Source organism: Danio aesculapii, chromosome 8 (genome assembly GCF_903798145.1).
Source record: "Danio aesculapii chromosome 8, fDanAes4.1, whole genome shotgun sequence".
Taxonomy (NCBI): domain Eukaryota; kingdom Metazoa; phylum Chordata; class Actinopteri; order Cypriniformes; family Danionidae; genus Danio; species Danio aesculapii.
Window position 1 is genome coordinate 18,386,951 of NC_079442.1, and position 12,602 is coordinate 18,399,552.

Sequence of the window (12,602 nt, forward strand, 5' to 3'; positions counted from 1 at the left end):
AGCTCTGAAAGGGGCTAAACAGCTTGAAAGGTGCACTGGGACACCATGTTGGGAATCACATCCCTCTCTCTGTGTGTGACACGAGTGTTTCTGTATGAACAGCTGAGGGTGACATCCAAAGCCCTCGTACATGACAAAACCAGATGGAATCCATAGGAAATACAGCTATATGCCTCTTCCAGACCCCCGCAGGACTGAAAACTATACGCCTATGAAAATACTTTTCTTTCCCCCCTGCAAGATGGAGACATGACATACAGAAATAAAAGTTAAAAAGACATTTTTTTTCGTCTTGATGTGAGGTCAGATTAGGGTTTAACCGTTTTTGAAGGTTTTTTTTAAAGAAATGATTGCTTTTATATAAGGATGCATTAATTTGATCAAATGTGACAGTAAAAGTCATGTATATTTAATTTCTATTCCACAAAGACGGCTATTCTTTTAATCTCTAAACTATTCATCAAGACCTTGGAACAATAACTATTCAAAATATTAAGACTTTAAACATTAAAGTCAAACGAACAAATTAAATGTACAAAAAAATATGCTATGCATCTTTATACTTCATAATGCTTTTTAAAATGCAGCAAATCAACATATTGGAATCATTTTAAGGGGATCACGATACACTGAGGAATGGCGTAATAATGCTGAAATACAGTTTTGGAGGGATTATGAATTTAACCTGAATTATTTTAAAATACTAAACTTAATACTATTGAGGTATAGTTCTGCCTCAGGATCTTTATAAATTGCAGCTCTGCCTGTTTTAATCTCTCAGTTTTGCGCTACTATATCACAACTCCGAGATAAGACACAATTGCAAATGATATAAACTTTCAATTAAAAAGTCTCAATTTTAGACTGCATATTTAGAACTCAAAACTGGGATATAAAAATCTTGCTATTGTAAAATTAATTCCATCATTGAGATTATCAGTCATTATGAATTTATTTTTGATCCCATGGCAGAAAAAAAGATTAAAAACAAAAATTTCCAACACTACTACACAAAAGTAATATCCGACTGTATTTTTGATCAATAAATGTAGCCTTGATGAACAGTAGAGTCTACATTAGACATTAAACAGTACAGTAATTAAACAAAACACTGTGAACTTGTGCAGTTTTAGGGTCGCGGTGACAAAAATAACACGTCATAAAGCGGACATACTAAAGCTGACCCATCTGAAAACTCAAGAGTGTGTACTTTAACAAAGAGAGGGTGTGCACCAATCAAGCTGTTCCCTTTAATGATCGATAATAAAATAGCAAAATCTGTGCAACTTTTCATTAGTGACCAAACCTGTGGCAGGAACGCTTCATTTTAGCACATCTGGGTAATATCCAGATGTTCAAGATTATGTTTGGTAACACGACTTCAAAAAAATATTTAAGACAAAAGGTAAATGGTGCAAGAAGACAACGCAAGTTACAAAACCAAATCCTCTAAAGTAGTCACCCTAAAAGCAGGATGACAGAATTGTTCGCTTCCGGCTAGTCGAGGGAGAAATGCTCCATTCTTTTGGCCAAACCCACAAGTAGAGAGGAATGCAGGAACTTCATCATAGAGGGATGGTCATTATTTCCAGTTAGGTGGGTCGATGGTGCCTGGATGGTGTGCTGGTGTCAACGTTGTACTGTTATGTTTTTGTTGGTAGTGAGAGTCTGTGCTGTATTCGCATTCCACGCAAACACAAACCAAGTGAACCTCACACAGTCACTCCAACAAACAATGGTCGGGTTTCCTGCTGAAGCAGCATTACTGGCCTCCGTTGTATGCGTAGTCTGCCTTGTTGTGCATGATGAGTTTGTTGTCCACAAAGTAAAAGCTGTCTGATCTTGTTTCGTACGGGTGTTCAATCATTAGTCGAACTGTGGGAGGTAGAGAAACCCAGTGTTACGCAGGACAAATGAACCACACAGGCACTCTTTGCTATCGGAGAGGTCTGAAATTTGAGACAAACCTGAGTGGAACATGTGAGCTGTCAGACAAAATCGGGATAATATGTTACTTGTGAGGTAATTGGTTACTACTTGGTGCCAATATTCTACACTTTTAACTTTTGAGGTAATGTTTTTAAAGCAGAAAACAAATAAAGAGAGTCACTAAATAAAACAAACAACACTTAAAAATAAAACATGAAAAATTCAAAATTCTGCTAGTTGGCTAGGACATATTTCTCTATATTATTTAGCGTAACGCACTGTACTAAAACAATAAAATGAGAATAAATATGAGTAAACTATACAAAATTATATATATATATATATATATATATATATATATATATATATATATATATAGCAATAAACTATAACATAACTATAATATAGCAATAAAATGCAACAAAATAACTATAACATTTGAAAGAAATTTATATTTAAGAATTAAGGTTATTTTATTTTCATATTGGGATGGGTTTCATCTTTTTTTTTTAAAATAAGATTTAAGTTCTTACGATAAATGGATCTTAATTTCTAGAATTCATATTTGTATGAAAATTCTGACAAATGAACATACAAAAACATATTTTAATTGCACTATATTAGGTTTTAAATAAATGGAGAAAAATCATATAGTTAAGCAAAAACATTACTTAAAAATAAAACAAAAAAATTTAAAATGAATTCTGAAAGTTGGCTAGGACATTTCTCGATACCATTTAGCATAAGTAATTTAGCTTACTAAAAAATAAAAATGACAACAAACATGAATGAACTATACAAATGTATATAGCAAAAACTGTAATGTAGCAATATATAAGATGCAACAAATAAAACTAAAGAAATGTATATTTTTAAAGAATGAAGGATATTTTATTATTGTGTTGGGAAGCGTTTAATCTTTAAAAAAAGATTTAAGTTCTTGTGATAAATCTATCTTAATTTCTAGATGATTGCATGAAAATCAGGGATGCACAATATTGGAAAGCGATATACATTGCGATATGAAATATACGTCACTAGATAGATTGAAGAAATCTTTTTGAAGAATTATTATTTCAGAATGATTAGGGTTATTGTATAGGGCAGTGCATCTGCATAAAGTATTACAATTAACTTTAATGAACATTTTTTTTTAAATTTGACGTAATCTCACCTGATACATAAAGAGTAAAACATAGTCAATATATAGCTTATATTAAAGCTCTAAATTATCAAAATTTACTTTAAACTAGATTTTTAGTAGTAATCATACAAGTGAGAGGAAAAAAGGGCTTTGTAGTATATTTGTCTGGTAAGTCTTAATAGCAGTTGGACACACATATTTAAAAATATAACGTAAAATGACACTTCGTAGTCTTCACTATAAAAAATGTATGTTTGTTAAAGCAACAAATGTCATTGTTTTGTGTGCCTGAATGCTTTAAACTCACTTGATGTGTTTAACAGAAAAAAACCCAAATGCAATTAATACAGTTTAAATGGTTAAACTTTGCTATTAATCTACAAGCTCCTGGTCAACAATAATCCATACTTGACATTGAGATCCTGCGATGTGACTACTGTGCATGCAGACATTGAGATATCAATGCTGAAAAGATATATTGTGCAGCCCTTATGAAAATCATGATGAACATAATAAATTTTTTTTTTAAATAAATTGCAGTGTATTAGTTTTTTAACTTATGAAGTAAAAGTATATAGTAAAACAAAAAATAAATAAACACAAAAGCAAACCAAACAAAGATGTGCAGATTGCCAATTGTCTAGGCTGATTCTCATTTTTTTTACCAGCCTATATGGATTTTTGCTGATTTCTATTTTCTTGCTAATAACTTTAATTGACAGCATATACAAGCAAAAATATAGGTTTATTCAATTAAAAAATACAAATAATTTGAGAATTATTTAAAATTAGGACTAGCTTGAAGTCTTTGACTAGATAATCGATCCATCTCTAAAACCAAACCAAACAAACCCAAATTAAAACAAACCAAACCACAACAAAACAAACAAGTTAAGCCTAAAACAAAACAAAACAAAACACTATTATTAGCTAAAAGATCTGGAACTAGGAGTTTTCAATTAGTCAAAACAACATGCAGAACACTCACTGAGCTCTTCTGGGAGCTGAGGAAACTCGTAAATATGTTCACACGTGTTCCGACTGTTGGGGATGCAGAAGCCAAAGTCGAAGTCAAAACTCTTCAGGAGGCGGTCTTGAAAATAATGCCTCTCAATCATTCGGAAATTAGTAACCGGTCGATCACCAACCGTGAACTCCACCCTGAGGAAGTGTGAGGTAAAGGAAAAAAAAGAGCTCATGATCACCTGTTCAATCCCAAAAGGCCATTCAGTTTTGTTTTTCTGCAACTAAATAAGCCTTTAATGGTTCAATAACACCATAGTAAACCAGACAATATGACAATCATCTACACTAACTCAAGTCTGCTCACGTTCACAACCCAACTGAAGGAATCACTGAGGCCAAATCATGATTTATTCATGGTTTCTGTGGGATTGGGCTAAAGACGTCGCTCAAGTGTTTCAGGAGATGACACACAAGGGCCTTTGTTTCTAAACATGAAAGCTGGTCAAGTGAATTTCAGACTCGCTGAGGTTTGTTTACACTGCAGAATCCACATGGCTGTGTTTATTAGAGAGACTTACGTGGCTCCGACTGTGCGTAACTTAAGGAATGCTGGTGTGAACTGATAGCGAACGAAACGGCCCGCACTGGTGTCAGCGTCTCGGTTTTCATCATCCTCCTCGTCAAGGTCTGAAAAAAACAAACAAACATTTATTTTAGCTAGTTGTCAAAGCAATATTTCTCAAGTTAAATAGCTAAAAACTTCATATGCTAAAGCAAAAAAACTACATAAACTGGAAAAATAAACTTTAGGTTATACAGGAAAAAATCCAGAATAAAGTATAACTCAAATTATAAACAAAAACTATCCGCTTGTTAAGTCGTGATGTTTTAGCGATGTATGGAATACTTAAATCATAGTGTACACATCAGTCTCTGGACTTGCTGCTTCACAGACACCAATATTTTTACAATTTATAAAAAATTTATCCCTTTTTGCCCATTAGGCATGGATATATAAATTGTGATCATGATTTTTGGAAATATTACAGCGCTTTGTAAACGTTTATTATTACTATTTATTGAGTCTCCCCATACAGTTTGATATAGCGATTAGACCCGGAAGCCGCTTCGCATGAAGTTATACTTAACAAGTGGATAGACTTAACAGTCAGGTTTTATAAAATTCCATGTATTTTATTCTTAGGGAAAAAGTTTTTTAACATGAAATCATAAACCTTTTGAAATACAGATGTATTGAGAGTTAAATGAATCGTTTGTATCAAACGTACATTTACAACATTAGTTTGTATTGTTTTATTAATTCAACTTAAAACTATCTTTAAACTCAACTTAAAACTATATTTAAAAGTGGAATTTGACTACACTATGCTTTGATCTTACATATTAACTTAAAGTGCACCAAAAAAAGACCTTTAGCTTAAATGTACACATATTTTGCAAAAAACAAACTTAAAATATATTGTTTCTACGGACATAACCAAAATCTTTAATGAATAGTTTACTTTTAAAGAGAAAGTTCATACAAAAATGAAAATACCGTCATTATTTACAAAAATAAAATCATTAATTGAAGCGTATTGGCTTTTTTTTTTTTTTAAATAAAGCAAATGCATATATAGAAAGTTCATACAAAAATGAAATTTCTATCATTATTTACTCACTCTTGACTTGTTCCAAACCTGACTTTCTTTGTTTTACCATAAAGAGAAAAGAAGATACTTTGAAGTACGTTGGAAACCTGTAACCATCGACTTTAATAGTAATTGTTTTTTCTATATGGAAGTCAATGGTTACAGGTTTTAGCTTTCTTCAAAAACATCCTCTTTAGCGTTCAAGAGAATAAAGAACCTCAAAGGGTTTGGAACCATTTGAGGGTCAGTAAATAAGGAGTAAATTGTCAATTATGCAAACTATCATTTAAGTTTGATTGTGTCATTTTCAGTAATTCATGTTATTTAGTTATTCCCTTTCATTAAAATCATTAAGTACACTTAGAAAGTCTTCATTTTGTCACTTTTGTCTTATTTTCAAATACGTCTTTGCTTCAAATTCAATATTGTCAAGTGATTGAATTTGATTCAGAGCTTGTAACACTGGAAAATCAATGGATACTTTCAGAAGTAGTATTGCTGAATAATGAAGAGGCACTAACTCTTTAGTATCAATGATTTACTACATGAGTGGACATACAAACAAAACACAATATTTTTGAGCAACGGATCATCTTGACTCTTGTAGCTGTTGAGGAATACTGGATAAAGTTAAAATTGTACATAGATTTATTTCTTTTGTTTTTTGATAAATATTTGAGTAATATGAATCATTTAGGCCATGAAAACACACATTTTCTAAAATAGTTTTAACAGTTTATGTTTTTGAGAGCAATATAATTGGCGTAAACAAAGAAAAAAACAACAGTGACATCATGTACATGTATTAGGACTTATGTGTTCAGTCTACATTCATACTGTATGTAAATACAGCATTGAGACTAAACACATAAAACCTAATATGTGTACATGATGTCATTGTTGGCCTGCAAGACGTAAAAGAAAATGTTATGTAAAGAAATGTTATGTGATTGTATGCATGTACACATATGTGAATGGGATGACAATATTTTCATAAATGCAAAGAACACACTGATGACACACATCATCAGAGTGACATTTTACTAGACGATTGAGACAAGACAGTTCAGCCATTTTGATTACAGCTATTTTTTGAACATACATAGATGAAAAATTCACAATAAGTCAGCATGCATTTAGTTACAACATTTCAAATTCATTTACATTTTGGTTTACATTTGATCATGGCGCCTGCGTTTATCTTGTGTACAAAAAGTCAAGTTGATGAAAGAATCCCTGTGTGATTTCATCTATTGGTTTAACTGGAACTTGCAAGACAAAGAAAGGAAGCATACCAGAGTGTGGCGGTTTGGCAATCTCAAAAAGCACTGTCCCCGTCTCCAGGTCTCTGATCTTAAAGCGTGTGAAGTCAATGTTGTAGATGTTGTCCTCTAGTTTACACAAATAGTCTGTGGAGGGGAAATGCATAATGTACTTCAATAATACAAGAGATAAACACAGTCAGGGTTCATACACATTTTTACTACTAAAATTCCATGATTTTTCCAAGACTTTTAAGTAAATTTTTATGTCTATGTATATGTGGCAAATAATACGAAAACCAATGCATACACTATATGGCAAACTATGCAGCATATACATCTATTTAGTTTCAATTTAATTTTATATCTATGTAAAATTTATTTAAACAATGCTTACACAGCACTAACAATGTCAGAATATGTGACTGGCCAAAGGCAGAAAAGAAGACAGATAACTTATATTCAAGTTTACTGATATTTGTCAAGCAAATTTCCAGACTTTTCCAGGCCTGGAAAAAGCCATGTCAAAATTCCATGACAACAATCAATACTGACAGTAAACGTATGTAAACTCTCAGAAAGAGGGTAAAGATGCAAACTATGCACTGAGATTGTAGTTATAATCATTTAGACTACTCAACATCAAGCGTCAGACAAGAAACTCACAGGTCTTACATCTTTTCTAAAATCAAAATTAAGCACTTTCCTAGTGGATTTTCAAACCTTTCCAGCACAAGTTCGGCAAATTACATATTCACATACACATACTTCATAACACTATATTAGATGCCGTTTGTTATATTATTATTTTCAGTAGTATAGTATAGTGTAGTGTAGTGTAGTATAGTATAGCATAGTATAGTTATAGTATAGTATTGGATTTTAAGGAAAATATCTCTCATTTACTCTTTTTAGTAAGATTTATTTTATTTAAATATTGGATTATCGTGACCTATTAAGTAAGATGAATTATCAGAAAAACAACACAGTTAAAATTTCAAGCAGTTTCAACCACTTTCTCCAAAATCTAAGCACTTTTCAAACCTAGAAATCCCTATATTGAAATTCAGACATTTTCAAGGATTTCCAGCACCCTTTCGACCACTGTTAAAAACACACCAAGCCGAAGTGCTCTCTGGAAACTTAACAGTTACATGGATTGGGGCGGGCCTGTTACTTAAGTAAACACATGAACTCTGTGGATGCTGTAATTTGTGACATATGTAAACTGAGAGCATCTGAAGAATTGTGAGATGATGCGGGTTTCATAGACCTCTTACCGCGAGCGACTGCGCGGAGTCCCAAAACTTCATCCGGAGTGATGTCTCTGCCCAGCGCCCGCAGCTCTTCCTCCGTTACAGGCCGACGGTCCACTTGATTTCGTCGGGATTTTAGCCGTTTAAGGACGCCACCTCCGGATTTGCGGTCTCTGGTCGCCGCCGCTGAATCGGAGCCGTTAACGGCGGTGGCTGCCGTCTCGTTGCGGGAGCTCTGACTGTTCATCTCTCGGAAATTTCCCTTGTGTTGCTGCGGAGCGCGAAAAGCGTCTCTGTTGAGCTGCTCGACGCTAGATGGCAAGATGGCGTAGCGCGTCACTATGGAGAACCTACGCCGCCAGGACTGCGCTCTGATTGGCTGAACGCGTTTGAAAGTTGCCATGGTTGCCATCATTTTTGTTTACTTTCTCGTGTCTCACACCTCGAGTTTAGTCAGGGGTTGTTTTTTTAATTAGCCAAAAGGTTTTGTGTTTGAAAGGTTTTAGTATGTAATAATATTTGGCAAATTAAATTTTTTAAAGAGCCATTGGAGTGTATATTATATCTTTTTTTTCATTTATGTCCCTGCACAACTCAAAAATAAACAAATATGAAGCATCACATGTTGAGCAAGTCCATAATCAAATCAAATCACTTTTACTGTAACATCAGGAGCAGCACGTGTGCTGTGATGAGTGAAAAGCTTAGGTGCTGGCTCCAGACAAAATACAGATGCATTGCAAATACAACGACAGTGCAAAATGTCTTCCATAAAGGAAGAAAGGACAATTTATAGAATCTTTTTCTTTTCTTTGTTTGAATTTAAGCGCATAAAAGTGTAAGCTGCTTGCCCTTTATTGGTGTCGTGATACAAGTCTATCCATAGCGCCACACACACACATTGGTTAAAACATACTTTTATTGTAAACTGAGTTCTTATTAATTTTGCTGTAAAATACATTTGTGTGTTCAACAGGTAACTTCTAGTGACAGTTATAGTTATTTAAAATGTAAAATATTTTTGAAGAGAGACAGCTGGAGAGCCACATATTTTTGGTCAAAGAGCCACGTGTGGCTTCCGAGCCATAATAGGCCCACACAAAATCTGTGCGCACAGAATTCCGCAGATTTTTAGTCCATTATTAATTCTGTTTCAAATGTTCATCTGATTTATGTACAATGCAGTTTGTACATTAATTGTCTCTGTCTTTTAGTAGAGATATTATATGAGACTTACTTTGTTTACCAAATACAGTGAATCTAATTGGATTTGCATTTTAAACAATAAATAAAAGTTAAAAAGATATTATTTTTTATTTCACATATTAAGGTTTTAGTTATGATACTCCCAATATAATTCCACAGAAATCCACAGATTTTTATCAAAATTCTCTGCAGAAATAGCAAAAAACATTCGCAGATTCTGTCTGGCCTTAAAGGGCACCTATGGTGAAAAACCTACTTTTAAAGCTGTTTAGACAGACATGTGTGCAAGTATAGTGTATAAACTGTCATATTCGGGTTAAATAAACACACCCAGTTTCAAATTTAACAACATAAAAACGGTGGACCAATTGAAGCGATTTTCAGATCGACCGCAACTTGACGTAGGACTGCGGTCCCCCCATCCACCAATATTGATTGACAGCTGCGCGCATTAACATGTCTCCGTAGTAACGCATATAATCATATCAACAAGACAGGACGAGCGCAAAGCAACCAGGAATAAAAGGTCTGTTCAGTTTGCTAGGATCATCAATCATCATCAAACGTGATCAAGAGTGAGTTTCACAAGTTTAAAATGTTTTAAAACAGAGCATGTGTGTAATGAAGTACAGTGATTTACTTCAGATTTACTTCATCAGCACAGCCGCGTGTCAGAACAATTATAAAAGAAGACGCTTCAATCGCGGTTTGTGGACGTTAAATCAGGTTTATTTTGTACATTAACATAACAGATATCCATACAGCAGTGGAGATTGACCTGTATCCTGTCACATATGCGTGCAAAACGCGTGCAAAGCTTAACGCGCTGTCTCTCTCTCTCTCTCTGTGTGTGTCTGCGCTATGTGTGTGTGTTTTCTCGCTGTGTGTGTGCGTGAACTTTGTAACGATATTGTGTGTGACTCATTGTTGCAACTCCACAAAAAATGCATCAAATACTGATTGTTAAAGTTCTTACTGTAGTATCTCTCACAAACGTTACGTGAGATCTGCTTCCTGAGGCAGTCGAGGGGCGATTGAGGCATGTTGCTGACAGGCACGTGGGAACGGTGGGCGTGGGAGGACTAGCCTTAAAGGCCCAGTGCAAAAAAAACATCAACAACCTTTTCCCAGCTATAATACAGACACTTCAAACAGCTATAATAAATAATCTGATGGGTGTTTTGAGCTGAAACCTTACAGACACATTCTGGGGACACAAAAGACTTATATTAAATATGAAAAAAGGGGTAACCTATGTGCCCTTTAAAGGTTCCTTACCCCTGATTTAGCAGAAGCTTTTTACCAGTTATCTACAAAGAAGGACAACAGAAACAATGAAGTCATGAATAATGTAAGTTGTTTTGTTTTTGTTGTTTTTTTCGAAGAATTACAATAAAAGCAGATGAAAAACAAACAGAATGGTGCTACTGTTATTAAAGGGTCAAGTTTTGACCAAAAAATATGAAAATGTATCATTTGCCCAACCGTGTCCAGTTTGAGTTCTTCATCCTGTTGAACACAGAGGTTGAACACTAAAAGAAAATATTTTGAAGTATGTTGGAAACCAGCAAACAAATACAAATACTTCTGGTATGGTTACTGGGTTCCAACATTTTTAAAGTGATTTCATATTTTAAACTTAAGTTGATGTGTAATGTAGCTGCGTGAACATAAACAACATCACTGAATGTAAGACGCTCAAAGTTTAATGCAAAGGGACACATTGGCTTTTACAGAAGTCCCTTTAAGGCAAGTCATGTCACTCGATGGCCATCTTTGCTCGAGCAGTATGCTCGGGCATTCTGTCTGAATAGGGAAACATCAAATTCTCTAAAACTGCTTGCCAAGCTTATGATTGAATTTCATATTAGGAATCACCAATAATATTAAACAATAACTGTCTCTAGTTTCATTTCTAAATATCCAAATCACATAAAATCTGTAGAAACTCACGTCTGGTCCGAGCCCGTCCCCTGGAGTATCATCAGTCTATAGCAATCGATGATTGGCTCCTGTACTAGTAGGCGGGGCTTTTTTCACAATATTGAGTGGAGGAACTATGACATCAATTTGTATGCAAAAACCCAGAAGCAAGTTAGCATTTTAGCAGTTCCGGTTCCCTCAATGGGTTTTTTAATGGGATTTCAGTTAAATCGCTTAAATAAGGTTTGTGGCTAACACAAACTCAAGATACCTTCACGTTTTATTCTACGACATAAAACGCATTAGTTCTCACTCTTAATTTTTAAAATCGGTTACGCTTCTTTAAAAAGACGGTTGCTGTCAAGTTGCTAAATGGGGCTACAGGCAGTGTCGGAGACATTATACGTCATCGAGCTGATCTGGTCTGGAGCGCAGCTCGCTTGCGTTGGGCATTTGGGTTTGTCTGTTATTCAAGTATTTTCATGAATAGTGTTTTATATTTTGTAGTATTTTTCTAATTGGGAATTCATATTGTGTGTAGATAAATCCATCACCTGTAAAAACTGGCAAGACAGATTAATTTTTGATCCTTTATTTTAATTAAACGATATTATGGGGAGACTGCTTACCAGTGCAGTCTGTCTCTTTCCTGCTCTCAGTAATGCAAATGTGTAAATAAATGTGTAAAAAATACATACATATTAGCTGTCATTTTAAAGTGATCAATACATTTTTCGTCGTTTTTTTTCTTCATCTGAACACATTTAACTCTACTAACTAGCAATATTTACACTCCTCCTTGTATAGCAAATGTACTTCGTGACAAAAAAAGAATACTGAATGTTGTTCTGTGTCCATGATAGGACTTGCAGGCATATAGTCTTGTCCCTCACGCCTCATTTCTGTCGTCTAAGGTAATTGGGCTGAATGCACGTGAGCGATACACTTATTTAAATATGTCTTATGATAATACCATGTTGGCACATTTACACATACAGTTTTAAAACTTTTACAACAACCGTAAAACAAAACAAAATGTATTTCCCACGTAAAAACGATCCAAAAGGCACGTAGGTCTATGTGTTTTTGTGTATTTATTTGTTTATAATATATAGGGTGGATTATAATATAATAAACTGAGAGAGTAAATCTTTGTCTAGGACCACATTTCTAAAAATAAGCTTAAAAAGTAGTCTGTAGCAGGGTAGTGCTGACGTCACAGGCGAGCGCCCTGAAAGCACTGTAGTCCGTTTATAGCCTAATG

At 34.4% G+C, this 12,602-nt stretch overlaps 1 protein-coding gene across 1 annotated transcript; it reads right to left on the reverse strand.

The window, feature by feature from the left end:
- Positions 1-1,089: 1,089 nt before the first annotated feature.
- unc119.1 (unc-119 homolog 1) lies at positions 1,090-8,624 on the reverse strand. The gene is made up of 5 exons (XM_056464311.1): positions 8,234-8,624; positions 6,987-7,100; positions 4,618-4,726; positions 4,062-4,234; positions 1,090-1,875 (listed from the first exon to the last, which is right to left on the reverse strand). Exons 1-5 carry the CDS (start codon positions 8,622-8,624, stop codon positions 1,763-1,765), a joined length of 900 nt encoding a protein of 299 aa, XP_056320286.1. The 3' UTR covers positions 1,090-1,762.
- Between the last annotated feature and the right edge of the window lie 3,978 nt (positions 8,625-12,602).

Coding starts and splice junctions, on each gene's coding strand:
- unc119.1 (XM_056464311.1), bottom strand. CDS start 8,624: ATGATGGCAACCATGGCAACTTTCAAACGCGTTCAGCCAATCAGAGCG. Junction 4,235..4,617: donor TTACGCACAGTCGGAGCCAC/GTAAGTCTCTCT, acceptor ACACTTCCTCAG/GGTGGAGTTCACGGTTGGTG. Junction 1,876..4,061: donor TCAGCTCCCAGAAGAGCTCA/GTGAGTGTTCTG, acceptor TACCTCCCACAG/TTCGACTAATGATTGAACAC.